The sequence below is a fragment of the Epinephelus lanceolatus genome, chromosome 11, assembly GCF_041903045.1.
Source record: "Epinephelus lanceolatus isolate andai-2023 chromosome 11, ASM4190304v1, whole genome shotgun sequence".
NCBI lineage: Eukaryota > Metazoa > Chordata > Actinopteri > Perciformes > Serranidae > Epinephelus > Epinephelus lanceolatus.
In genome coordinates, this window is record NC_135744.1 from 31846206 (window position 1) to 31872975 (window position 26770).

The 26770-nt window shown below is 41.4% G+C and overlaps 8 protein-coding genes across 8 annotated transcripts; 1 reads left to right on the top strand and 7 right to left on the bottom strand.

The window, feature by feature from the left end:
* Positions 1–955: 955 nt before the first annotated feature.
* LOC117263917 (claudin-4-like) lies at positions 956–3191 on the bottom strand. Its single transcript, XM_033637655.2, has one exon. It carries the CDS (start codon positions 2705–2707, stop codon positions 1739–1741), a length of 969 nt encoding a protein of 322 aa, XP_033493546.2. The 5' UTR covers positions 2708–3191; the 3' UTR covers positions 956–1738.
* Positions 3192–4033: 842 nt separating this feature from the next.
* LOC117263228 (claudin-4-like) lies at positions 4034–5542 on the bottom strand. The gene has a single exon (XM_033636446.2). It carries the CDS (start codon positions 5403–5405, stop codon positions 4773–4775), a length of 633 nt encoding a protein of 210 aa, XP_033492337.1. The 5' UTR covers positions 5406–5542; the 3' UTR covers positions 4034–4772.
* A 2228-nt stretch (positions 5543–7770) lies between these two features.
* LOC117262883 (claudin-4-like) lies at positions 7771–10573 on the bottom strand. Its single transcript, XM_033636072.2, has 3 exons — positions 10266–10573; positions 9002–9244; positions 7771–8527 (listed from the first exon to the last, which is right to left on the bottom strand). Exons 1-3 carry the CDS (start codon positions 10398–10400, stop codon positions 7925–7927), a joined length of 981 nt encoding a protein of 326 aa, XP_033491963.1. The 5' UTR covers positions 10401–10573; the 3' UTR covers positions 7771–7924.
* Positions 10574–10881: 308 nt separating this feature from the next.
* LOC117262899 (claudin-4-like) lies at positions 10882–12532 on the bottom strand. The gene has a single exon (XM_033636091.2). It carries the CDS (start codon positions 12344–12346, stop codon positions 11789–11791), a length of 558 nt encoding a protein of 185 aa, XP_033491982.1. The 5' UTR covers positions 12347–12532; the 3' UTR covers positions 10882–11788.
* A 2500-nt stretch (positions 12533–15032) lies between these two features.
* On the bottom strand, positions 15033–15839 carry LOC117263789 (claudin-like protein ZF-A89). Its single transcript, XM_033637442.2, has one exon. The coding sequence runs from the start codon at positions 15784–15786 to the stop codon at positions 15154–15156; it is 633 nt and encodes a 210-aa protein (XP_033493333.1). The 5' UTR covers positions 15787–15839; the 3' UTR covers positions 15033–15153.
* A 2847-nt stretch (positions 15840–18686) lies between these two features.
* cldn29 (claudin 29) lies at positions 18687–19759 on the top strand. The gene has a single exon (XM_033636921.2). The coding sequence runs from the start codon at positions 18758–18760 to the stop codon at positions 19388–19390; it is 633 nt and encodes a 210-aa protein (XP_033492812.1). The 5' UTR covers positions 18687–18757; the 3' UTR covers positions 19391–19759.
* A 1163-nt stretch (positions 19760–20922) lies between these two features.
* Positions 20923–22590, bottom strand: LOC117263490 (claudin-4). Its single transcript, XM_033636894.2, has one exon. It carries the CDS (start codon positions 22257–22259, stop codon positions 21621–21623), a length of 639 nt encoding a protein of 212 aa, XP_033492785.1. The 5' UTR covers positions 22260–22590; the 3' UTR covers positions 20923–21620.
* Positions 22591–23388: 798 nt separating this feature from the next.
* LOC117263587 (claudin-4) lies at positions 23389–24584 on the bottom strand. The gene has a single exon (XM_033637124.2). It carries the CDS (start codon positions 24426–24428, stop codon positions 23784–23786), a length of 645 nt encoding a protein of 214 aa, XP_033493015.1. The 5' UTR covers positions 24429–24584; the 3' UTR covers positions 23389–23783.
* Between the last annotated feature and the right edge of the window lie 2186 nt (positions 24585–26770).

The window sequence follows — 26770 nt, forward strand, 5'->3', positions numbered from 1 at the left end:
TAAATTAAAAGTCTTTGGACACCAGACTTGCAAAGAGCAATATTAAGATACACAAATCAAATAACTCGACACTACTTATAGAAATAGCAGACTTGCAAAACACATGTACACATGTACTCTTGTGTCCTGTCAGCAAAGTTCAAAAGCAAATTGTGCTGGTGTTGTGTGATAATACATGCAAATAACATAAGATGCTGTAGCTATCTTTTTGGCAAACAGAAATGTCTTTGATGTTAAATATAATCAGATATTTCCCACTGGATCACTACAAATCTCTCTTAGTATGTTGGGGACAGATAGATGAACAGATAGATGGAGATTTATTGAATTATTCAACAATTTGGTGCAGTATATTTTTGATCTGACGGGGTCTAATGTTTTTGTGTGCACCACTAACCACGAGATGGCAGTGTTTTTATAGTGCTATGAGACAAGCATGAACATCAGTCCTGATAAGTGGCCTACTGGTGGGTCAGAACTACAGAACTTTATTTCAAACATTTTTGGCTTTCTTCAGTGTAGTTTTATTTTTAAATAACCTGCTCATGTATGTAGATACAATTTTAGGAGTTTTTGTCAATCTCTCCAAAACACAAGGTTGTCTCTTAAGTAAAACTTATGTGTTTAAGACAACTGTCAGGCTGAGATTATGACTAGATATGAATGCTACTCCACATCTGAATTTACAAATCCCCAACAACAGATGTTTCATAAACCTGATTAAAAGACAGAGTCTGAATCCTCCACAAACACACCGTGCCTCCCTCCTCTAACCCTGCACACCTGCGCTGTCAACACACTCTCTGTCAAACCAGTTTGTCCTGTAGATTTTAATAGCCAGAGAGAGGACTGAAAGTCCAGGGGGATGCTGTAAACTATAGAGCAAAGGTTCTTTTCAGGTCATGTGTGACATGTTAACATGTTTAAAACATTTAGATCAGTGAAAAAGACTGGCTCGATTATATTACAGTCATTTATTAAGAAGTAGGTACGCAGATATTCACCAATAAAATCTGTACATCAAAATAAACATAAAATCTCATTTCACAGTTGTGACAAAAATATGTAGAGCTCATCAAACGAGCACACATGCTTGAGTATAAAATTCCTTAGTATCAAGTTAATGTAATGATGGAAAATAGGCTCAAATTTGTTGCATTCAGGGTGCTGTACATCCAGCAGAAACAAACAAGCTAATAAGTTTGAGGTAAAATTTGTACTGCAGACGGAATCATCCTCATTTAGTGCATTTAAACAGTGAGAATGAAAAATAGTTGATATCAGTGTAATGCTCCACATTAACAGGTCGAACATAACATGCCAAAACAAATGTCAGTGATGTAGAAGTCCATTTCTTAAAACAATGACAAAGATAGCATACTTCATTTGCACCAGGATTGATTTTGTCACTGTATTTGCTCTTAAACTCAACTTAAGCTGCTATTCTCCTTCATATTAACAAATGTAGACCAAACCTTTTCCCTTCTGTCCTTCTATCAAAGCAACATGGTGAAGTATGAGGATAACTGTAGTTAAAAACCATGAACTACTTTGCATGTAAACAGTCACAAAATAAGTGAACTACTATTTCTAAATAACTCTTAGTATGAAAGACTTCTATTGTGTGTGTAAACATAAGTAAGTATAGATGTGCTCTGCATTTGTGTGTGTGTGTGTGTGTGTGTGTGTGTGTGTGTGTGTGTGTGTGTGTGTGTGTGTGTGTGTGTGTGTGTCCATTTTATAGGTATGTTCTTGCTGGATTTGTGGACACGTCCTCATTGTCACTCTTGACTGATAAAGTCTCTTCCATCTCTGCTCGTTTGAGCTGAGACTTTGTAGACGGTGCCTCACTGTATTCAGACTTTGTTGACTCCGGCCTTTTCAATTGAGACTTCGTTGATGGTGCCCATGATGTCTCTGACTCAAGCCTCGAGTTCTGCTCGGACCCATCCTCCCAGGGAGGCCTTGTGTACAGCGGGGGCTTTGTCGATGCCCCATCGTAGCTCTGAGACCTGGGAAATACCGCTCCAACAGGCTGAGCTGTTGCTCTGCTGCGCTGAGAGCCAGTCTGGTGGGACCCGTTGGAGGAGCGGACCACCAGGTAGCGGACAGAGGGGCTCTTGTCTGCGTCGTGGGCTTTGAGGGGGCATGTTGAGCTGATGAACAGACCCCCTCCCAGAATAAGCAGGATGGATGCTCCCCAGCCGATGTAGAGGCAGGCTCCAATCTCCCTGCGCTGAGCATCTACAGAGGCACTGTAGAACTTCCTCACCACAGCCCCAGCTGCCCACGAGGTGGGAATCAAACACAGCAGCCCTGTGACAATCAAAACTGCCCCTGCTGCTACAGCCACCTTGCCCTTAACCCCACCTCCTTCTTCATCCAAGAAGCGAGTGCACTTCCCTCCAACAAAGGCCAAAATGAGGCCTATGCTGCCCGTAGTAATGGCGAGGACGATGAGTGCCCTGGCGGCCTGCAAGTCTGCGCTGAGAGCAAGGAGAGACTCATAAGGTTTACACTGGAGCTGCCCTGTGCTCTGGACCACACAAGTCATCCAGATCCCCTCCCAGATGGTCTGGGAGGTGACGATGGTGCTTCCCACGAAGGCCGTGACCCGCCACATGGGCAGTATACAGCTGATGATGACCCCTGCCCACCCCGCGAGGCACAGGGCACTGGCGAGCATCTGTATCCCCATAGAGGCCATGATGCAGAGGTGGTAAAGAGATCTCTGAGGCTGCTTGAGAAATCCTCACAGACTGGTGAAAAGTGTTCTGATGTTTTTATGTTTCTCTGTGGAGCTTTTCTTACTTTCACTCCTGGTGACTCTTCTCCTCTCTTGTATTTCTCCGTGAGCTTTTGTTTGTCTTTCTCAACGTGTGATGTTGCCGTTGTCACATGCCTCCATTTTCTCTTCCCACAGTTGCAATGTTGTTTAAGTATCTGTCCCAGGAACGCAGAGACTTCTCTGGCTATTTCAGTTGCCCGTCTGGCCTTCAGCAGCTTTTACTTGACTCCAGGTGTGTTCCTGTTCAGTCTCAGTTCATTTGTTTACAGCCTACTTTTCCTTTGTCTCTGCCCCTCCTCCTTTGTATCCCTAACTGCTGTCCTCTCCTCCCCCTCTGTCTCCCTCTGTCCCCTCTCTCTTTATTTCTCTACCTGAGAGTTCTCTTTCTTTTCTGTCACCTGAGCGGCTGCCTGTGTGCTACTGGCCAGGTGCACATGCACCACACCTACTCTATAGGGAAACAAAAGGGGAGGAGGTTGACAGAAAACCAGAGCAAGAGAGAGAGAGGTAGCTGTGAAACCGTGACATCATATTCCCTCCCTTATTATCTTTGTCTGACAAGATTATTTTGGAAACGATGAGCTTTAGATGAGGCAGAAAGAACGATAGACCTCTGGGCTTCAAACATGTTTGAAGATAAACACTCATGAGACATCGTCTTGATTCTGTCACACACCATCTTTCTGTTGAAACGCTGAATTGGATTGAACATTTTAAAAAAAAGAGGGATTTGATTTGGTTCAAAAGTTAATACTTGTGTGGGCTCAGTGTGTGTGTGTTGCATCCTCTGGCAAGACTTTTGTGCATGTAAATTATGCGTGTAAGCAGAATGCATTCGTGTAAGCAGAAACGCAGGATGCAGAATGATGTGAAACACAATCTCCTGGGGGAAAACCAGTTTCATTCTAACAGCGGTGACTGCGCAGAAAAAAACCCTGTTTGAAACATGGAAAACCTGTCTCTCTCCACACACACACACACACACACACACACACCCTAGCCTTTTAATGAGGCTCAAAATAATCTTTAATCTTGCTGTCCTTGTAAAGTTCAGAGGGATACTTTGTTCTGTCTATTCATTTTGCCCCTCACAACATTTATGACAAACTCAATTTTAATTTCTGTACAATTCCTTACTCTTAAAGGACACAAGAAATCTTGCTCTCTTGTGCAAAAGTTTACAAACCTGACCAGTTTTACAGGAAAAAAGAGGGATTACTACACACACACACACAAACAGACAGGTATCACTCAGTCTCTTTGTTTATTTAACAACGTCTCTTTGGCAGGAAGCTCACATTGTGACACAACCTGTTTGCAAGGATTCTTTCATGTACACTGGAAAAACCAGATCCACAGTTCAGCCAGTTCTTTGGCACGTTATCCCTGTAACTGTTCTTCCCTTCAAAGAGAAAAAAACACAGTGACAGGAGGTCTCAAGAAAACAGTCTCACACACTCACAGCAATGCGTTTTACAACTGATTTAAATGTTAACAGTATACAGATAAAAACACTGACTCAGAAAGTTATATTCAAACAGCTTCTTAGTGAATCACTTACATAATCATTCTAATTTGATCGAGAAATAGCAGAAATCATCAGATTTCAACAGAAACAGTGACTGCACAGGCAGATTTCATATAAATAGATAATGTATTTCACATATAGCAGTCATATTCTGAATCTCTCATGCCATGGAGAACATCATGTGTGAGTGTTTGAAACATAAACAAAAAACTGTATGAAAGTGTCCAACTTATAAGATAAAAAAATGCAAACATTTATGATTCTTATGGATGTTTTTAAGACTAAAACACATGCACAAGTTACACGTTCATATTGCAAAAGTTCCCAACCACATCATAAACATTATTTTTCTGAATGAACTTATCCTCATGGGACAAACAGAAGGTAAAACTTTCCTAAACTCTTTGTCTTATCACTTTCTAACAGACTGTCCCAGTTCTGCTTCTCACTGAAGATCTAAACGTAGGCCTTGCTGCTTTCCATAGAGCGAGCCTTGGCGTACTTCACATCATAGTCATTCTCATCTCTGGGGGGACAGGAGCTGCAGAGGAGGCCCCCACCCAGGAACAGCAGCCCCGCGGAGCCCCAGCCGATGTAGAGCGAGGCTCCCAGCTCCCTCCTCTGAGCGTTGGTCATGATGGGGTTGTAGAAATCACGAATGATTGTGTTGGCGGTCCAGCAGACGGGGATCAGCACCAAAAGGCCTGCGATAATAAAGACAATTCCGGCAGCGATGGCCACTTTGCATTTTTGCCTTTCGTCCTCCACAAAGTTGGTGCACTTGCCCCCGACCACACCAAGAAGGATCCCAAAGACCCCAGCGATGATGGCGATGATGGTGAGTGCTCTGGCAGCCTGCAGGTCTTGGGGTAAGGCCAGGAGAGAGTCGTAGACTTTGCACTGCATCTGGCCTGTACTCTGGGTCACACAGTTCATCCACAGACCCTCCCAGATTACCTGAGAAGTGACGATGTTGGCTCCAATGAAGGCTGTGACTTTCCAGGTGGGGAGAGCGCAGATGATGATGCTGCCCAGAAAACCGATGATGGCCAGGGCCAAACCCAGAATCTGTCTTCCGCCAGACACCATGCTGAAGCTCTGTCTGTCTCTTCAAAGAGGTGAGCCTGCGTGCTGCAGAGAGCTGGAGTAATTCGTCTGTGAGGAGCGGGCAGAGGTTTTTATTGCCCACTTAGAAGAACAGGGCTACCTCACTTACAGGTTTTCTGTTGTTGAGGGAGAAGTCAGAGGAGGAGTTTGCCGCCGTCGCCTCTCAGCTGAAACTGGTTTGTGGAGAAATGTCACCTGACCAGATTTCCTGTCAACAGAGATGCACATAGAGCCCCCAAAAGGTCAAATATCACTGAAATACAGCACGCAGACAATTTGTCTCTCATCAACACACAAGCAAGATGATTTTGAAATAATTTACCAGTAATGAAGACACTCAAACTGTGTTTATTTGGAGGATATAAAAGACTCAGTTTCAGTCTTAGTTTCTACTTTATTGTGATTCATTTCAAATTAAATGAAACTGTTTTTCACACCTGTGAGAGCATCCAGGTGTGATTTATTACTCATGTCACCCAGTACAATTATTCATGTTGCCTTAAAACAAAAAAAAAATCACCTCTTAAATCCTCAAGTAATGAAGCTCCTCTTGAGAAATCAGAATTCTTACAATATCAGTAACAGGTAACAGTCATCCACTGTGTGTGTAAATGCTCATGAGTCCCAGACAGAGCACATCACTTCCTGAGTGATTACACTCACGCCTATCGATACCAGTAGAGTACAATGACATGTAGGTGTTTGAATGCACACATGACAACATCCCCGCAGGGAAATTCCCTCCTGTTCTTCTCACAGCAGAGGGGGGTCAGCAGAGCACCGCCTGTAGATGTGGTCAGTGTTCACTATGCTGCTCAGTGACACAGCAGATAATGCAGCAGGTAATGTGCAGCAAAGGTTTTCCTCTAACGCAAATCTGACACTTCAGCAAGTTTGTGGCACTTTAAAGCTGTAGCAGAGCTTCAGTCATTCATTCACAAACCAGAAAAGAGTATGAAATAAGGGTAAAGTCTTTTCCACAGTCTTCAGATTATGATTGCTGTCTTACAGGCCTGTGATTTTACCCCTAAAATACAAATTGGCACCAGGCTACAGCAAAAGTGAGTATTCATACTTTTATTTTAATCTAATAAAAATCTATTTTTTTTCAAGCACAACTCAGAAAAACATGGAAATGTCATATATGACTTGTGTGCTACTATGTCAAGAGTGATGTTGCCATATATGTTACCTGTGAGGCAATATATTATTCTCACATACATGCATTGTCTGGATTTATGAAAATATATGTTCATAACATATATGAAATACCTATAGTAAAATCTGTATACAGCAAAATTTCAATTAAAAGTCCCTTTTACTAGCCCAGTGTGGCTACACGTTTTTACAAATAAACATCTTTCTCAATAAGAAGCCTGGTCTGGTTGCCAAGCAGTTAATTTTTTTGTTTGTTTGTTTGTTTGGTTTTTATAGATGTTCTTCGGGTGTATAAAACCGGGTTGTTGGCCACCTCAAATTACATGTCCAATTTCAACAGATCAAAAGAATTAAAAGGGTTTTTTTTAATAGAAATTACTCACAATTTTAAACAAATACTATTCATACTGGTTTAAACAAACAATTTGATTGTATTTTTTCATCTTTGCTGAGCAACAGTTTTTGTGTGAAAGGAATGAAAGGCCTGTACCAAATACAGACCTGGTGAATTCAGTGATTTAAACAAATAAAAGCCCGAGTTTTACAGTATGTAGATATATTAAAAAATATCTATATGATAGATTTTTATACAGTGTTTTATGTTGCTACTATATATGTTATGGATATACATTTAATTTACATATGCAAGTTTATTACAATAACATAATATACAAAAATAGGCAAGACATACATGTTAGTTAATAAAATTGTTTCAATAGGTTTCATTTTTCGTTTGTTATATATTCTGTGACTTCATCTGTAAATGCATTTCATATATGGAAATTCAATATTTGTCCATAGTATTACATTTCCATATTGGCATTATTGTATTATTATTTAAGTGTGGTTAAAGAGCAATGCAAGTTATAAAATTAATCTGTTAACATACCATTTAAATGACGGTATTGAATTGAATTTCACTAAATTGAAATTATTTCACACTGTTAATGGATGTCTTGTTTCATCTTGTACAGTACCAGTTCGTCATTGAGGTAAATTAAGTTTATGTTCAAACCTAAGACTCCATTTTTTTATGGCTGCACCATGAAAAATATACTGGAAGTGTTTGGGATATTTTGAAACTCCACTAGAATTAGAAAGCAAATTTTCCAAGTTAGAAAAATGTTTGGCTGCACAGTATGAGTTTGTAATGACAGCTGCTTGTAAACCCAGAAATCACAAGTAATAATAACAATGGTATCAAATTTTATTGATCCCTCCAAAGAAAAGATCAAGACAGTGAGCATTAATTAACATGTGAACAGAAACAATCAGTGACACAGTTAAGTGATTGCTGTGTTCAGTCGTTCTCAGAGCAACGATCCAGGCAAATCCATCCAGATTTATACAGAATTAAAATAATATTCACTGCGCACTGTTGTGGCTCTGCTGGGAATGTCACGCACCAGATTTGGATTCAATCCCATGACTAAGCCCTTTGCCTTGTCTGGTGTCCCTGATCTGTATGATGGATTACGACCAAATGTCCCCTGCTCAGATCTTGGTGGTGTCCGCAGAGGCTGATAATACCGCCCACTCTGAGCTTGATTATGTTCATGCACTTGGGCTTTGTGCTCTATCATCCTACTTGGCGTACGATGGTCAGACATCCTTGAGGAGTTTGGTCCTATAACATCAGACCTCAGAGTGGCCATGTGAGATGCAGGGCCGCTGTATTGAGTGTTGGTGCTGTACGGCATGTAGGTGTAACGGGGAGGTGGGTTTATCTGCTTCTCCCCACAGACGCAACAGATCAAGGCACCACCGAGCAGGAGCAGCGCAGAGGAGACCCAGCCTATGTAGATGGAGGAGCCCACCTCTCTCTTCAGGGCTGCAGCCACTAAGGGGTCATTGTAGAGTGAGATGGTTGCTGCTGCTGACCAGCTGACTGAGATCAGGCAGAGGATGCCTGCTAGGATGCACAGAGCTCCACCCACTAGACACACCTAGAAATACAAAGGATATCAGTGAAACCATATATATCTATGCTCAGTGAATATGTGCAGAAATTTTCAGATTATAACATATTAATGTTATTTTGATGGCCTCAGTTGTTTATAGAGAAATGAGTGAGACCATAAACTGGATGAATTAGACATGAATTAGACATTTTTACTTAATTTTAAGGCTCTGTTTTGCAGAAGGACCACCTTTAACATTTGTATTATTTATTTTGATATTATTCTTACACAGTGCAAATTCTTAAATACATTTGTGTTTCTTCAAATTACCACTAACATACAGGATCCATAGCCCATAGCTAATTTTTCACCAGAGGTCCTCCATTTGTGTTTTTTTTTTGGGGACAGTAGAATTCTTAAAAACTAAAATAAACTCATTGCCACAGTGTAAATATTATAGTGTTTTCTTGCAAATCCCCATAACACCCAGTCTACATGATATGAATACAACTTCAGCACTTTTTTGCTGGAGGAAGAGTTGGTTGGAGGCTCTGAGGGATCAGGTGGAGCGCCACTACAGTTGACTACATCTCCTCCAAGCAGGGTGACGATGAAGCCCAAGAGGCCGGCGATGATGGAGATCAATGTGAGGGCCCGTCCAGCTTGGATGTCAGAGGTCATAGTGATGGATGTTGTGTGTCTCTTGCACTGCATCTGACCTGTGGCCTGAAAGATACAGTGTAACCACAGACCATCCCACACCTAAGACAGAGTCAGAGAGAGGGACCTTTCAGCAAGATATAAACAAACCAGACAAGATGTTCATTAAGTTTTGTTGTAGGTGGATTGGTCCATAAACTCTGTAGAGCTATTAAAAGAATACCTTTGAAAAACTCAACAGCAATGTCTCTTTCTAGAATTCATGAACTGCTTTTTCAAGATAATCCATGGACCTTGTTGTGAGCAGTTTAATGTAGGAACTATTTTCTTACTACCAAACTACACCCGCCAACCGGATCACCGTGCAGAAGGAAGCGTGCATCTTCTGCTAGCTCACCTAGCACCACTGTGGCAGCTCATGTTACAGCTCAGCCGAGGAGGACGCCATTGGTGTTTACATGTCGCATTGTCACAAACACGAGCCTCTCATTCATGAGTAGATGCTCACTTCCTATTGCACTGTGATGCAGCTGGTGGGTGTAGTTCGGAACAAAAAAACTAGCTCCCACATGAAATGCTCACAACAAGGTCTGTGGATTATCTTAAGTAACTGGGTCATGATATCTGGGAAGAGACATTGCTGTTAAGTTCTTAAAATGTATTATTTTGATGCTTTGGGCACCACAAGCTTAGTGCCATCTCGTTCCACTATATTCAAGAAAAGGCAGACATCTCTACGGTCAATATCCCCATCACTCTGCAAGTTACCCCAAAAAAATCCAGCTTGATAAATAGTGCCACAGATAAGAAGAAAAATATGTATTTTTGATTTGGGGGTGAACTGTCCCTTTAAAGCCCTTTTATATTTTATGTTGTGTCATTTTGTAAATTAAAGTGACGAAACCGAGCATTTAAATGTAATCTAGCATTGACAAATGTAAATTTAATGACTTTCGTGTTACATAGCCGACTCTTCACACTTTCATATCGACCCTCCATGCTTTGCTGAGTCTAACCCCCTCAGTTTCAATCTGTAAGGTGTATCTGTGGTTATGGACACAGCATGATCCCAGTTAACTTGTAGCATGTGAAATGAATTTCTCTGTGATGCATATGGACTTACCGATTGTGCTGTCACAATATTTGCTCCCACAAAAGATGTCTCGCGCCACATTGGCAGTCCACATGCCAAACACACTCCTAAAACACCAATCAGCACCAGTGCCAGACCCCCGATCTTCATACCCTTTCCTCCCATTTAAAAAATATTAGGTTATATAGCAATTAATTTTAAAAAGGAAGCTATTCCGCCAAAAGTATCCACTGTGACTCCAGAAAAGGCATTTCTCTGGTCTTGTTTTTGCTGAAATAGAGAGTTAACTGCTCTTTCCAGCTGCTATGTTTTTCTGTTACGTTCAGTAGTCAGATGACACAAAGATCAACAGGGATATGTAAACGTGGTCCCGAGTTGTGACCCATCTGTAAATATCACAAAGTATTCAAACACCTCTGAGCTAGAGCCAAACCAAGTTTTTCAGGTTTTTATACACACTGAGAAGGCTGATGTAGAGCACAGAGGTTTCCTCAGTGACATATTTTTCTTTTATCTAGGCATCATATCACTTAAGATAATCTTCATTTTTTTCTTTCATTCAAGCAACTTGTGTTACTGGCAATAGGCTGAAAATTGCAGCTGTATAAATAATAAGACAGAAAAAAATGCAGAGCTTGTGCAAAAATACAAATATACAAAGTGAATTTATTGTTTTGTTAAGATATAAACATACAAACATTCATAGTTTCCTTCATTTGACATGGCAAAACATGCCCATAAACAGCAAACATGTCATTCAACTACTCAAGTGGGAGGAAACAGATGGGGAAAAAGTCGACTAGTGAACTGAGACGTTGTGTCATTTACAGTTTCACAACAGTTTTACAGTTTCTATATGTGAATCTAAAATGTGAATGTCCCTATGTGAAGCCACTGTTGGGTTTGTCCTATCTGGGCTACTGTAGAAACAACCAGGCTGACTCCTTGGAAGAGGACCTGCTCCATAGGTAGATGTAAGTGGCTCATTCTAAGGTAACAACGACACAACAGTTCTTATTCTCAGGTGATTATACACTGATGAAAACATAGTTATGAATATTCTATAACATTTCTGCCATTAAATGTCCCTAAATGCTACACAGTGGACCTTTAAAATATAATGTTTAAGTCTGTGATTAAACACGACAGCAGTGATCTCTCAGGGTCTTATTTATATCTTGCTCTGTACATATTAAAAAACATCACATAAACCCAGATCTCTGCATGAAATATATATAAAAACACAATATACAAACTATTGGCTCAACCATTTCATCTTCATTTTTCATTCTTCACTTTAAAATCAAACATAAACACTGTATGTCCTGGTCATGCAATTCACTGTACACTTCAATGTGCTACACACTCTAATATTTTACAAAGATTAGTTGTAAAAAGTCAGTATAGTGCATTCAATTAAGGTTGAAATTAACATTAAAAGAGGCTTTGATCAAAGACTTAAGCAAAGAAAGTCCATCACAGTAAACACAGTATTTTCAGCTGCAGTATGTATTTGACGCCATGTCCTCTCCTCTTCTCTCTTCTCCCTGTCCTCAGCATCTGTAGGTGCTACACAACACCCCTCCTCCAATAACGAGCAGAGCTCCAGACGCCCAGCCCACATATATGGAAGCCCCGAGCTCTCCCCTCCTCTCCGTGGTGGGCAGAGGGTTGTAGAAACCTGTGATGATGCTGTGAGCTGACAAGCTGACAGGAATAATACACAGGAGCCCTGCCAATATAAACACCAGACCTCCAGCCAGGCCAATATTAGCTTTGGTCAGCCAGTCACGATGAAAGAAGTTGGTGCAGCGGGCCCCGACCACAGTGAGCCCGATGGCCACCACGCTGACGCCGATGGAGACGCAGATGAGAGCCCTGGAGGCCTGCAGATCCTGTGGTAAAGCCAGAATGGAGTCATAGGCCTTACACTGCGATTGACCCGTGCTCTGGATCACACAGTTCATCCATAAACCTTCCCAGAAGACCTGAGAGGTGACGATGTTTGCCCCAACAAAGGCCGTCACCTTCCACATAGGCAGTCCGCAGATAAGGATGGTGCCAAGAAAGCCGATGATTGCCAAACACACACCAACTAGCTGAGTCTGCATGTTGCCAAAAAACAAGTCCAAGACATGTATCCAAGTTTGCCACAAAGTCAAAGAAGACAAAACAATCCCCCGTCAGTTGAGCTGGAGATCATTTTACCACAAGCATTCACTCGGCTGTAAATGCAGCAGTGGTTGTTTTGCAATGTGGTTTTGCGCTGCATGTTGAGAAGGACGAGCAACAGGGAGGGGACTCTGCTAGTTTGTGGATCAGGTTTCCTGCTTGTCCTGATTCCTGCTCTTTGTGATAAAGAGGAGGCGAAAGCTGTTAAAAGCTCTGGTGTGTGAAAGACTGCTCTGTGAAGCAAAACAAAGGACTCTGATCACAAATCTTAAATGAAGTACTCATTGTAATCATTTCCAGGAGGAAAGCTTTCACATATCTTTAGGTCAGACTTTATATAAGAATCATTTTAAACCTGACATGACATTAAACAAATGCCTGAACAGCTTCTTTAAAAAAACTACAAAAAGAGCTTGGGGAAGAGGAGAAACACACACTGATGAAGAGAGAGTAAAGTATATCAACACCTGTGCACCAGTGTGATTCAATCACCATGCACTGATTGTAAAACTTTGGGTGCTTTCTCACCTGTAGTTCAGATCATTTAATCGACACCAGAGGGAAAAATGGTACATTCTTGCATTTCAGTTCTGGTTTGGTTCCTGCTCACACTGCCTTGACACACTTGTTTTTACAAACAAACAAAAGGAGTAGACATGGCGTTCTGTTGACTGATAGGACAGTTTGGCATTTGAAATCCTGCATCATTAGGACCCACGTGGGAAAGTCAAATTCTGTTGACTGAGAGAGGTTTATGCACTAAGTGTTTATATTTATGATCTTTGGTGTCACAAAGAGATCATTGTAAGCATTATTAGTAGATTATGAATAATGACTGACATAGAGACAGGATGAAAAGGAGGTGTCTTGCACCGTAATAATTCGGGGGTTAACACTGTGGGATCAAAGTCACACATTTGGACTTAATGAGTTGACAATGGAAATGGAGTTGGATACTATCATGGCAGTTTTGTTTTGTTTTTTTAAATATGTTTTTGGGCATTTTTTTGCCTTTAATGGATAGGATAGGTAAGTGTGAAAGGGGGAGAGAGAGGGGGATGACATGCAGCAAAGGGCCACAGGCTGGACTCGAACCCGGTCCGCTGCGGCAACAGTCTTGTATATGGGGCGCCTGCTCTACCACTAAACCACCGACGCCCCTGTCATGGCAGTTTTAACAGCTTTTAATCAGGGAAGATACCCATGCTGACGTGCATATGTGTTACTGTGGTTACATGTATGCATTAGCACAAATAAGTTATGGGATATACATGGCCTTTATCAGGATCAATTATGAGAATGCAGATAGATTTCACAGTCAGCAGATGGATTTATTATTGGTTGTTGATATTATTCATGCTAAAGTCACATAATTATAAAATCCTGTGACTGGTTCGTTTTCTTTCAAACCACAAACAAACAGCAGAGACAAACGGACGTGAGTTCATTCTATCCAAACCAAATGGGATAGGTGTGGAAGCACCTTAGAGAAACTTAAAGACTAGGAGATCTTTCCAGAAGTGTCATACTGGTTTTGGAAATATACTGCAGATAATTAGATCTACTGCCCGTCCTAAACTTCATGAATACGGAGTGAGTTGTTTAATCTCTAAACCACTCACACAAATAGTGTCATATTTTGGAAATCATGTTTTTGCTGAGAAGATTGATACCACTCATGTCTTTACAGTAAATGATGTCAAAGCTTAGCTGGTTAGCTTAGCGCAAAAACTGTCCCAACAGTAACAACCTCCACCTAACATTTACAGGAGGATGTGAGGCAGATTACTTCATGGGCAGACCATTTGTACTTAAACATAATGTACCAGGTTCATTTGTTGGTGATGGTAGGAAGGTTGTTATTTTTGGACTGAGCCAGGCTAGCTGTTAAGAAATCTTGACCTGTCTTGGGAGAAAAAGCATTAGTGTAATTAAATTAACCACTGTATTTACCCTCTTCTTGACTTGTCACAGGAAAAGCTCAGGTGCAAATTAAGTGTCTGAATTCCAGTTAGCTTGTTTATATTTTAGGTTTCTGGTATTTTGCATGCTTGGTCACTGAACACTTAAGTCTGTTAAAGTTAGTTAAAATGTCTTCTGAGAGAGAGGCCGATAAAACTTCATTCTAGATACAAAAAAAAAAAAAAAAAAAAGTTCATGCAAAGTTAAGACAATTCTAAATCAATGCCCTGCTCCAGAGTAAGTGAGGCTGATGTCAGATACAATGTCTCCATAATTAAGTGGAACACACGTGCTTTTCCTACCATGTCCAAACATCTGTCAAAGACCAATTGCATGAGTGGCACGTGGAAAGTTTCCAACCCTGCTGTAATATGACGGCAAGTGACAGATTTTCATCCACTACAGAGACCCTTTAATGAAAAGTTAACTTAAAGTGACTCACTAAAACACTTAACCTAGAATGAACTGCAGAGTAGTTCCTGCTGGCATTTACTGATCAGTTTTTTTTAAAAAGTGGTACAACTTTAACACTGGAATTAAAGAATTTAGGAAATGTGGATGAGGCACCAACTAGGTTGAATTCAGCCAAGAATTAAAGGCTTTAAAGCAAACCACCATCTTAAAACCTTTGTCTTTCACCTCCCACACAAACAAAGGCAGTGATCATATAAAAAAGTTTGATTTATTAAAAACAGTTAAAAACACCTGGAAATTAAAGTTGAGACTATAAAACAATACTTGAGTTCAGTCCAGTTTCTCGGAGCAAGAGAAGCATGCAGTCATTTTAAACATAGGCTCCTCCACTTGCTGTTGAGCGTGGGGCAGAATATTTCACAGAGTACCTGCTATCCTTATTCTGTGGACACTGGCAACAGAGAAGTGCCCCTCCAATTAACAGGAGACCTGCTGATCCCCAACCGATGAACATACATGCTCCGAGCTCTCTCCTCTGTGGGTCACTCAAAATGGGGCTGTAGAAGTTCCTGATGACCGCATTGGCAGACCAACACACGGGGATCAGGCACAGGATACCACCAACGATGAAGAACACCCCCGCAGCAATGGCTACCTTGCTCTTGGCCCCCTCATCTTCAATGCAGTTGGTGCATTTCCCCCCTGCGACAGCGAGAAGGATTCCCATGAGGACGACCAGGATGGAGATCACAACCAGGGCCCGGGCCGCTTGCAGGTCACGGGGCAAGGCCAGCATGGAGTCATAAACCTTGCACTGCATCTGTCCGGTGCTCTGCTTCACACAGTTCATCCACAGGCCCTCCCAAAAGGTCTGCGCTGTCACAATGTTGTTTCCGATGAATGCAGACACCTTCCACATGGGCAGGGCGCAGATGATGATGTCTCCCAGGAAGCCGATGGTGGCCAGAAAGATGCCCAAAATCTCAAGACCTGCAGACGCCATGTTTGTCTCACGTTGAGCAGCAGCGGCAATGAACAGCAGAGATTGGAGTTCCCACCTGCAGCCTTTTTACTCATGTGGTAGGGCTGTGGTCTCTCCTGATTGGGTGTTCAAAATTGTCCATATTGAAAACACATGTGATCATTAAGTTGGCCCCATATTGTCAGCAACACACTGGTGGAAGTTGAGATTGCAGCTTTACACATATCAAATGTTTTGCTTCAAATGAAAATATAAACTGCATCAATCATTTCTGAAATATCTCCACCCGTTCACTTTGTTTATTAATCTGAAATAATTTCTATTATCTAATTTACTCTCCATTATTTTTTTTCTCTTGATTTGTGAAGTATAAGCAAAACATGAAGAAAGGCATGTGCCCTTTTATTTAAAGTGCATGTGATGATTTATTGTTCAGCTTTCATCTGACTCATGAGAAGAAATAAGACGTGGTAGGATGTATTTTCTTTCTTTTTTTGCATTATGTAACAAGACTGAAAATATTATCTTGTTTTACATTCTGAAGTGTCTCTACAGACCTTAAACATTACATTGTATTGATGGCTGCCTGCATGCCACCTTATTTCATGCTCTTTCACCAGTGCAGCAATCAAGCAGAGTGACTCCACCTGTGCTGATTAACAGTGAGCCTCAGTTGACCTGTTGGGTTTGTTTGTTCTTACTCATGCTGATCTGAGTTTTTGAACATGTGCCAAACATCTGTATCAGAATGAACAACAAAGATGTATCAAAACAAAGACAGTAAAAATATGAAGGATAGTCCTGGAGATATTCCACAGAGAGTAAATATGAGATGATATTAAAACAGCAAATCCCTACAGGAACATATAGTGTAGGCCTAGATGTTAGTATTTTACCAAATAAAAACATGTTAAGTTTTATATTTCGAGCTTTTAGTAAACTTCTATAAGACAGAATAAAGTTTAATAATAATTAACTACATCTTATAGCTTATCACACTGGCTCCCAATCAATAACACAATGGTGACTGAACCTATAGCCCACTGATTAAAGTACTGCAATATTAATGTATTTGCAATATTATGAACTTGCATTATGTTACTGCTAATGCAAACTGAACATTTCCTCCTGCTGCACCTTCACATTAAAAGCATTTTGGAGGAGAGACATAGGCTGACTTTTATTGTGAAGTACTCACTGGCCATGCAGTGTTTGTCAGTGAGTTAGCACTTACTGCTGTCATTCATCAAGAATGTATCTACAAAACAAGACAACAGTCATTTTCGGCATTTGCATAGAGTAACTGAACAAGGAGGAACAGTGAGTTGTCAGTTGAAGAGCTGCAGGCGACAGGCGGCACACCTCCTATTTAGCGAGGTAACCGTTTCACTGTCCACAGACTTGTGCCATGTGCAGCATGCTAGAAAAAGGCCAATTACTGTCTGAACTCTGTGACCTGTAGTATTAAAACACATTTACTGTTGCCACAGTAACTACAGGTGTTGCCATATCCACCAGGTCTGAAATCTAGAGTGGCTATGGCTCACGAGGTAGAGTAGGTTGTCCACTAATTGGAAGATCTGTGGTTCAATCCCTGGCTTCTCCAGTCTGTATGTTGAAGTATTCTTGAGCAAGACACTGGACCCCAAATTGCTCCCTATGGCTGATCTGTCACTGTGTGAGTGTGTTAAAAACTGAGTAGCAGGTGGCACCTTGTGTGGTAGCCTTGATATGAATGTGAATGTAACTTGTGTAAAAGGTGCTTTATGTGATCGGATGACTAGAAAGGTGCTATACAAGTGCAGCCCATTTACAATTAATATATACATATATATATATATATATATATATATAAAGAGCCTTAAAGTAGAGCTTTTCTCATACATTAAAAAACAAGTGCAGGGGAGGATTCCCCAGACCTACCAGCAGAGGTCCAGGAACGTCCTCAAATCCCAGCAATCCTACTGTGTATCTGACCTGTGTGGGGCTGCTGCGACTGGATTTGCCTCTGGGCAAAGATGAGTGAGGACAGCAAATGTCAAAAGGTTGAAAACAGGCAATTAATTTATTATACACACTGATAAATAATATTAATGTTTGTTTACTGACTGTCCCCTGGTCTCTTGTCATTTTGCAAAAGTGGCTCCTGGGCAAATCAAGTATCCTTGCTGTAGACACTTTGCCTGATTTAGCTGTTCTGATTTTTTTGCGTATTGATAGTTTCCACAAACTGTCAAGTGCAACATGTGGTGCTAGAGCTGACTCAGTGTCTTGTACATTCGGCCTGTACTAGCAGGTGGTTTATTGGTTACTGTGACAACCTCAAGATGAGCACTGCATCAGTTTATACTCCCTTTTTTGTATTTATTTTCCTCCTTAACACAGATATGTGGATATGAAACACACACACACGCTGATGAAAATGAGATTATATAGTTAAACAAGGTTTAATAATATTAAAATATATATATATTTTTAACCGAATTAACGTTTCTACTTTTCATACAGGCAGAGCTTTTCAGTCTCTCAACATACTGAGGCCCCTGCTTGGATCCACATCCTATTAATAACCCATTATTGTTTGACATTACTGGTTTGCAAAAGACTTGATATTAATATTTTAAACAAAGTCCATATTGTACAGTATTTTTTCACTCTATTAAGTTAGTTTTTCATGTTTCAGTTTTTACAACATCAGACATTTACTGTAACAAGCTTTTGACTGAGCCACACTGTTTAAGCTTGGTTTCTCTCTCAGAGCTCTGCTGGGGCACCACAGGGCCTCTTTGTAGGAGAGAAACACCTCTGAACCCAAAGGCAGCATGATGGATGTTTACATCTGAGCAATGAAGCCAAAGCTCACCCAGAGGCGGGGGCTGCTTCGAGGCATCTGTGGGTCATATAAAACTTTGCCTCAGTGGGAGAGCTTTCAGTTGGCAGCCCAGTTTAGAACTGAGACAGCAAGAAAGACAAGGAGCACCACCGAACAGCAATGGCATCTTTAGGGCTGCAGATTCTGGGCGTCGGGCTGGCGGTGCTGGGATGGATTGGAAACATACTGATCTGTATGCTGCCTCTGTGGAAGGTGTCTGCTTTCATCGGGAACAACATCGTGGTGGCTCAGACTATCTGGGAAGGACTGTGGATGACCTGTGTGGTGCAGAGCACTGGCCAGATGCAGTGCAAGGTCTACGACTCCCTGTTGGCCCTGCCTCCGGACCTCCAGGCGGCTCGGGCTATGGTGGTCATCGCCATCCTGTTCTCTCTGTTCGGCCTGCTGCTGTCTGTGGTCGGAGGGAAATGCACCACCTGTGTTGGGGACAAGGTAGCAAAAGCCAGAGTGGCCATGTCCGCAGGTGTTTTCTTCATCCTGAGTGGAGCTCTGTGTCTGGTGACTGTGTCTCTGCCTGCTAATACTATCATAAAGGACTTCTACAACCCCATGGTCCCAGACGCCCAGAGGAGGGAACTGGGTGCGTGTTTGTACATGGGCTGGGGAGCATCAGGACTACTGCTGATCGGTGGTACTCTCCTCTGCTGTCAGTGCCCGACAGGAGGAGACCGGTATAATGGAGCAAAGTACTCTGCGCCTAAATCCACAACGCCCGGGAAGGAATTTGTCTGAGTAGCTGCATTACATGAGAAGCAGCACCCTTTGAAAAGCACCTGACTTTACATACAGCACAAACCTGTTGCTTATCAATTTCTGATTTGCATTGTGACTAACTTTTGACTAACACATTGTGGCCTTTTGTTTCTGTGACATGCAAGAGACCCTATAAGACATGTGCCATGTTACAATAATGCAACATGAAGTTAAGATTGAAGCTTAATTTGTTTGTTTTGTTTTGTTATAATTTCGATATTAATTCACTCTCAGACTCTTCTGATGTTTTCATTCATCTTCTTTTGTGCAACATAAGCACTTCAGAAAAAGTCATGTATTCATCGTGTGATTTGTTTTCATTCAGACAATAAACTGAATTTTTGTCAGCAATGTTTTTTTGATATGCCTGATCTGGTGGAATATAAAGTACATTTACTTGAGTACTGTTTTTACATAATCAATTTACGATACTTATCTTAAACTATTATTCTATGCCACATTTCAAGGGGAAATATTGCACTTTTCACCCATTACTTATTTAACTGCTATAGCTTTTTTTTTTTGTTAAATATTAAGATTTTACACACAAAATGATGTTAAACTTAGATGGCGTGATACATTTTTAGAGATTAAACTATCTCACAGGATCTAAGGATAGAGGATGTTGTATGCCGTATGGATTTTAAAGCTCCTTGTGGTTTGTGATATTGGGCTATATGAATGAAATTGACTTGACTATATAAAATAGTTTAATTTAGCTCCACCTTGACCAACTTAAACATTAAAATGTTGCTCCTACATTCACATTACAACCCAATATACAACACATGAAGCACACAGTCTTTTAATGATTCAGCCACTTTAATAAAGGCTTTTTGGTATTTTCCTTTCCTGTGTATGCTTTTGGCAGTGGTTGTTCTGCAGAATGAGTACCTTTACATTTGATATTTTAATACACTTTGTTGATAATACTTCTGTACTTTTACTGTGAAGTAAATATAATTTTAATACAGGACTTTTACTTGTAATTTACTATTTTGCGGTACTGCTGCTGTTACCAAAGTGAAAGATCTGAACACTTCTTTGGCCTGCTCTCATCCGAGTGGCCAAAATGAAAACAGACCTGAAGTGAAATATTACAGGGACGTATTGTTTTTTCTTGTCAGACTGGTTTAAACTGAAAACCATTAAAGAGGTTCAGGATAGATCAAGCTGACAAGACTTGGCAGATGTGTTCTCACTGGGCAAAGTGTAAATATCCATTCTTTGGAGATATAAAACAGTTCCTTAGCAACATGAATCGGAGCATACACAGCGCACTGTTGTCTCTGGCAGTGACGTCCATTTTACTCAGGACAGAAACCCTAAATTACCATCTTAATACAAGGGCGGAGGATTACACCATGGCAAACATCTCAGGCAGATACAGTAAATTCCCAGGAGTCTACTCCCCCAGATTCCTGAATGCCTTATCACGTTTATTGAGAAGTTCAGTTTCAGTTTTATTACAGTGTTGTCTGCAGGTGCAGAGTGAACAGCAGAGAGGAATGTATGAACAAAGAAGCTTTATTTCTGACGGTTTAAAGATAGTGACTAAAATGCATGACTAAAAAACACTTTACAACCGGATTCAAGCACATTGTCTAATATCAAAATCTGAATTCATCCAAATTGTTTGGCTTTCACAACTTCTCTAGGCAGCAGTCTAGACAATAACTTATAAATCAGAGAAATTTAATAAAGGATGTACAGTATGTATTCAGGTTTAGAGCATCACTCCCTTTATGAAGAAAACAATTCTTGATAGTGGGCATGTTGTCCCGAAAAATAATATTGTTTCAGAGAAATGTTACAGGTTTTCAGCCTTCAGATTCACAATAGGGAAAATATTTATTTGTAACAAAAGAAGGAGAAAAAATACATTTCTTTGTGAAAAATGATAATTGACAGCATATGTCAACCTTTTGTTGGTACACATTTTATCTGGAAAAAAAATCAACTACCAGACAACAACTTTACTGGGCTGTCTTTTGTACCTTTAATGGTCCAAATTGTTGATAGAGTTTGTGAAATATTTCAAAGACTGAGAAGCTTTTTCTTCTTTATTACACCGCTTTCTCGCTCATGTCAGCCTTAGCATCAACATTTTTGAGAAACAGATCCTTCTGTGAAACTTTTCATGGGAGCCTTTACAAATTTTAATAAAAATCACTGAGACATTTTATTCTGCAGTTCTAGCCCAAAAAACTCACACATAGTCCACGTTTGAAGATACGGTTCTTACAGGGGCAAACTTGGCAGGCATGTAGGGTCTTGTGTCATCTTTTGGGGGGCAGTTGTTGCAGAGCAGGCCTCCTCCCAGCAGCAGCAGCCCAGCAGAGCCCCATCCGATATAGAGTGCAGCCCCCAGCTCCCTCCTCTGAGCCGCGACCACCAGGGGGTTATAAAAGTCCCTGACCACTGCGTGAGCTGACCACGACACTGGGATCATGATCAGCAAGGCGGCTATTATGAAGATCACTCCGGACACGATGCAGGCTTTGGCTTTGGCCACTTCGTCCTCCATGCAGTTGGTGCACTTTCCTCCTACTACAGCCATGAGGATACCGAACACCCCGACGATCACAGAGACGACCACCATGGCCCTGGCAGCCTGCAGGTCTTGAGGCAGAGCCAGCATGGAGTCGTACACTTTACACTGCATCTGGCCCGTGCTCTGGACCACGCAGTTCATCCACAAGCCTTCCCAGATCACCTGGGCCGTGACGATGTTCGCCCCAACGAAAGCGGTGACTCTCCACATGGGCATAGCGCAGGTGATGATGGTGCCCAGCCAGCCGATGAAGGCGAGCAGCACACCCATGATCTGGAGGCCCTGAGAAGCCATGATAGCGCCACTGCAGCCAGGACTCAACCTCTACACTGGAATAAGTCGCTCTTACAGAAATGCTCACGTCTTGAAGGTTTTAAGATTGCGAGTGCATAAAAACCCAACAGGGGTTATAGCTGCTCTCACATACTCCTCCACTCTCACACCTGCTTGAGGAAGTGTTTGCTGTGCTCTGATGCTGCGAGGTCACACTGTGAGAAGATAACTGATTCCCATTGTGGTTCAGACTTTCAGGGTGGAGTTTCTGTGCTCCCAGACAAAAGGGGAAAACTGAGATCTGATATCCACAAACCTTGTTCTCTCTCTGTTCATTGTTCCCACACATACAAGCTTTGTTACCTCAAGCAAGACTTTGAGACTGGGAACAATGGCTCCAGATCCCACCTGTGCTCGCACACAAACACATACCAACCCATTCACACAGATCAAGCCTTGAGCAAACACAAACTCTAGACTTAAGAGTTGGGGTCAGCATATTCAACTAAAAACAGATCAGGAAGTGGATGTTTCTAAAACAGGAAAAAGTTGACAAAGTTCTTAAAAATGCAATTAAAATCAGTCACTCAATCTCAGACACACTATTGTATTAAGGTTTGCATATTTAATTAAGGGACTTGCATCAGATCGGTCAAAATAGATTCCTCGAGGCAGGAAATGCTGTTAACTTTACAAGATCGAAGCAAAGGGATGTGGATATTTCCTGACATACTATGTGCTCTCTTAACAAATGAAAAATTGGTCCTGTGAGTCTGTATAAAGCACAAACACCTTTGCCCGTAGGCTCACAGTTTAAACAAAGACCTGTTTCCAACCACCTTGCCTCTTTTTTTTTTCTGCCACACCTAAACCTGATCTACAAGAATGTCAGACAATAGATGCTTCTCAAACTGTCTGAGGGTGTTTTGTTTGGAAAAAGGGTCCTTGTTTTGATGTAATGCGGGGGTGAAGAGACAATTCTGTGTCGCTAAATGTGTCAAAAAGTATATAAAAAACAAAGAATACAATAAAAGTTGCAATTAGAATTTGATGATATGGTGATTTGCTTTGTTTTAAGACCACTGGATGAAACATGTTTAACAGCTGTTGTGTGAATGCATGTGAAAATAAAAGGCAAGCACAAGTGATCTCTCATTTGTAAACAAAATATTTATTTACAATTTAAGTGACACATCATGAATCTCATAGACATGGTTTACAAAAATAACCCACATACAGCATTTCAACTTAGGTTATAGAATATTCATACCACTCAGAAAAGACTTACAAATGACTAATATTCATATCATAAATCATACATACACAAATGACTGTGTTAACATATAAAATTTAATTTCCTCTTTGGGTGTGGTTCCCTTCTTGCTGCTGATTTCATCCAAACACTCTCATGAGGAGTAAAACTCAGGAATACTTTTTGCTCAAGTAACATCCTGAAATATCAACACTCAAAACCCAGCAGCACCAGTGCATCTGTCCCAGTAAACATTGCTTTGTGGAAGATATTTACTGACTTCTAGATCTGTTTCAGACATAGTCTTTCCCGGACGCTGGTGCTGAGGCCTCAGATCTGCCTGCTTTGTACCTTGCAGTGTAGGAGTCGTCATCCTTAGAGGGACAGTGGCAACAGAGCATTCCTCCTCCGATCAGCATCAAGGCAGCCGCCCCCCACCCGATGTAGAGTGCAGCACCCAGCTCTCTCTTCTGGGCGCTGACCATCAGTGGGTTGTAGAAGTCTTGGATGATGGTGTGGGCCGTCCAGCAGACAGGGATGGCTAAGAGGATCCCAGCAATGATGAACATAACTCCAGCTGCAATGCCCACCTTGGACTTGGACACCTGATCCTCCACACAATTGGTGCATTGCCCCCCAGCTACGGAGAGCAGGATAGCCATGATGCCCACCACGATGGCGACGATGGTCAGGGCCCGGGCGGCCTGGAGGTCAGGGCTGAGGGCCAGCATGGAGTCATAGACTTTACACTGCATCTGGCCCGTGCTCTGGTGCACGCAGCTCATCCAAATACCTTCCCATGACGTCTGCGAGGTCACGATGTTGCTGCCGATGAAGGCAGTGACCTTCCACATGGGAATGGCGCACACGATGATGGCACCAATCCAGCCCAGGATTCCCAGGGCTGCACCCAGGATTTGTAGCCCAGCGGACACCATCGTTGACGGCTGATTTGTTCTTTGAGTTGTTCTTGACTTGAAAGCCTCTCTGTAGACTGTAATTCCTCTCTGGCAGTGACGTGAGCCTGTGAGTTGTTTGTCTCCTTCTGTGATGGAGGCAAGTCCTTTGTCAGTCAGGTGAGTTTACTGAATGGGAGAGGATTCAGAGGAACAGGTACATATGATCTCCTCCCTCTGAGAGAGGAGGGGCCATGGAGGAAAAACAGCTAACCATCATCAGTCCCTGCTCTTCAGCTCCACTCCCCCAAACTCCACAAACCCATAACCTGTTTACCCTCCCCCACCCATTCTGTCTCATTAAGTCTAACAAAAGAAAGCAGGTGAAACTGCTTTACATGTAGCACCACATGCATGATAAAACACACAATTTAACACAATATAGGCATCTTATCAGAGAAAAATTATAGTAACATAACATTTATTTACTTCATCTTCCCTCTGATAATTACCCCTCCCCCATTTTCAGTTTCACCTCATGCAGCAGGAGGGTGGAGTAACGTCCTGAGTGAAAGATGACTCAGTCTGTTTTGAATGACGATACCTCTGACAGAAATTTCCGACGGACCAAATTTGGTCTTGTGCTCAGTTATTTTGTTGTATTACACCTTCGCAAAGTATGGCTGACATGCTGCTGGAGTCCAAAAAAATATCTAGAATGTCGTTACTCAACTGTGTCCGTTTTACTGTGTGAAAGATGATTAAAGGTCTAGTGTGGAGGATTTAGTGGCATATTGCGGTGAGGTTGCAGATCTGAAACTTATTCCATGTGCTAATTATGTAGGAGAACTATGGTGCTCAACATTAAAATGCAAATGGCCATAACTAGGTCAGTGGTTTGGTTTGTCCATATTAGGCGACTGTAGAACTACATGGCAGACTCTGTGGAAAGGGATCCACTCCGTATGAAGATTTAAACGGCTCAATCTAAGTCTAATCCATTAGACTATCTAATCCATTCAAACAAAACTAATATGAAAATTAACACGTTGATACTGAACGTATCAGTGTTCACTGACAATGTATTTCCACCAAAATAGCCAATCTCACAACACAGTATCCACTCTTACAGACAACAGCATTCTTTTTTTGTTCCATTATTTTCATTAACACTTAACAAAAATCATGATCTTTCCCAATCACAGCCAAAGTGCATTTGTTGCCTAAATCTAAAACAGGAATCTGTTTGCTAACCTGAAGTGTCAATGTCCTCCAATTTTTACATTGCCACAACAACGTGATTAAGAAAGCAGGTCAGTAACATAAACAAGTAATTTCTAGGAGACAGGGTTGGACTGGAAGGAAGACTTTAAATTAAAATAATTATCATTTGTCTGCATGTGTTGAAACTGTCTATATTTGGGGTCAACCTTTGCTTGAGTTTTGGAGGGAGACATTTTGGTGTCTGTTACAGTTATTTTAGAGTGCTGTTCATCACAGCTTTAGTGTGTTGACAAGTTGCACGGTCTGTTAAATGTGACATAAAGAGCCAATGTTTATGCTCTGGTTTCGCAGCCTGGCTGGAAAATTTTATTATTACTAAGACTGGGGAGGAAATCCTTGTGGGTAGTTTGAGATCCCCTCTATAGTCATAATTCAAAAAAGTTTAGTGGATAGCCCCTTGAGATAAACAGTCTCGAACAGTCTTTTCAAGGGGGTTCCAAAGCAAAACATGTAAAACACTTCATTACAATGGACACAATCACAGCATAAAACATAGGCTACATCTAAAGCTCTCATTTACCAACAGACCTCCACATCATTCCCATAAGCCTGCAATATCCTCACATACGTAATAAAAGGGACATATATGCCACAAGACACCTGGAACATCAATATATCACTACTACTACCAATTCGCTCTTTGTGTTCTGTTGGTCATTATTTTGATCCACACACACACAAACTCACTTTCAGATTTGCTCAAAATTGCAATCATGGCAAAGAAAACAGTTTGAGGTTTTGTGAGGCCGTAAACTTCCAGAGGAAGAGGTTGGCACTGTGTGGAACTGAAACTGTGTGTAAAACTGGAAAAACTTTCAACTTGTTGCTTCAGCTAACAACATATTATCAATTCTTGGTGACTCTCTTTGTATCATTTAGTAACAATTTTCTTTTCTCTCACATGGTAGGTAGAGATGTGTGTGTAAAAAGCAGAATCCTTTATGTGCTTCACTGTAGCTGTATTCAGTTTTATAGCAGGCCTTCTGCATTCCTCAGTGCTGTTGTTGACCGGTGTGTACACAGACAGTGAAAAAACCTGACGCACACTTTGTCACATACTTGCAATTAAATCACTTTAATAAGGAAACACACAACGTGTG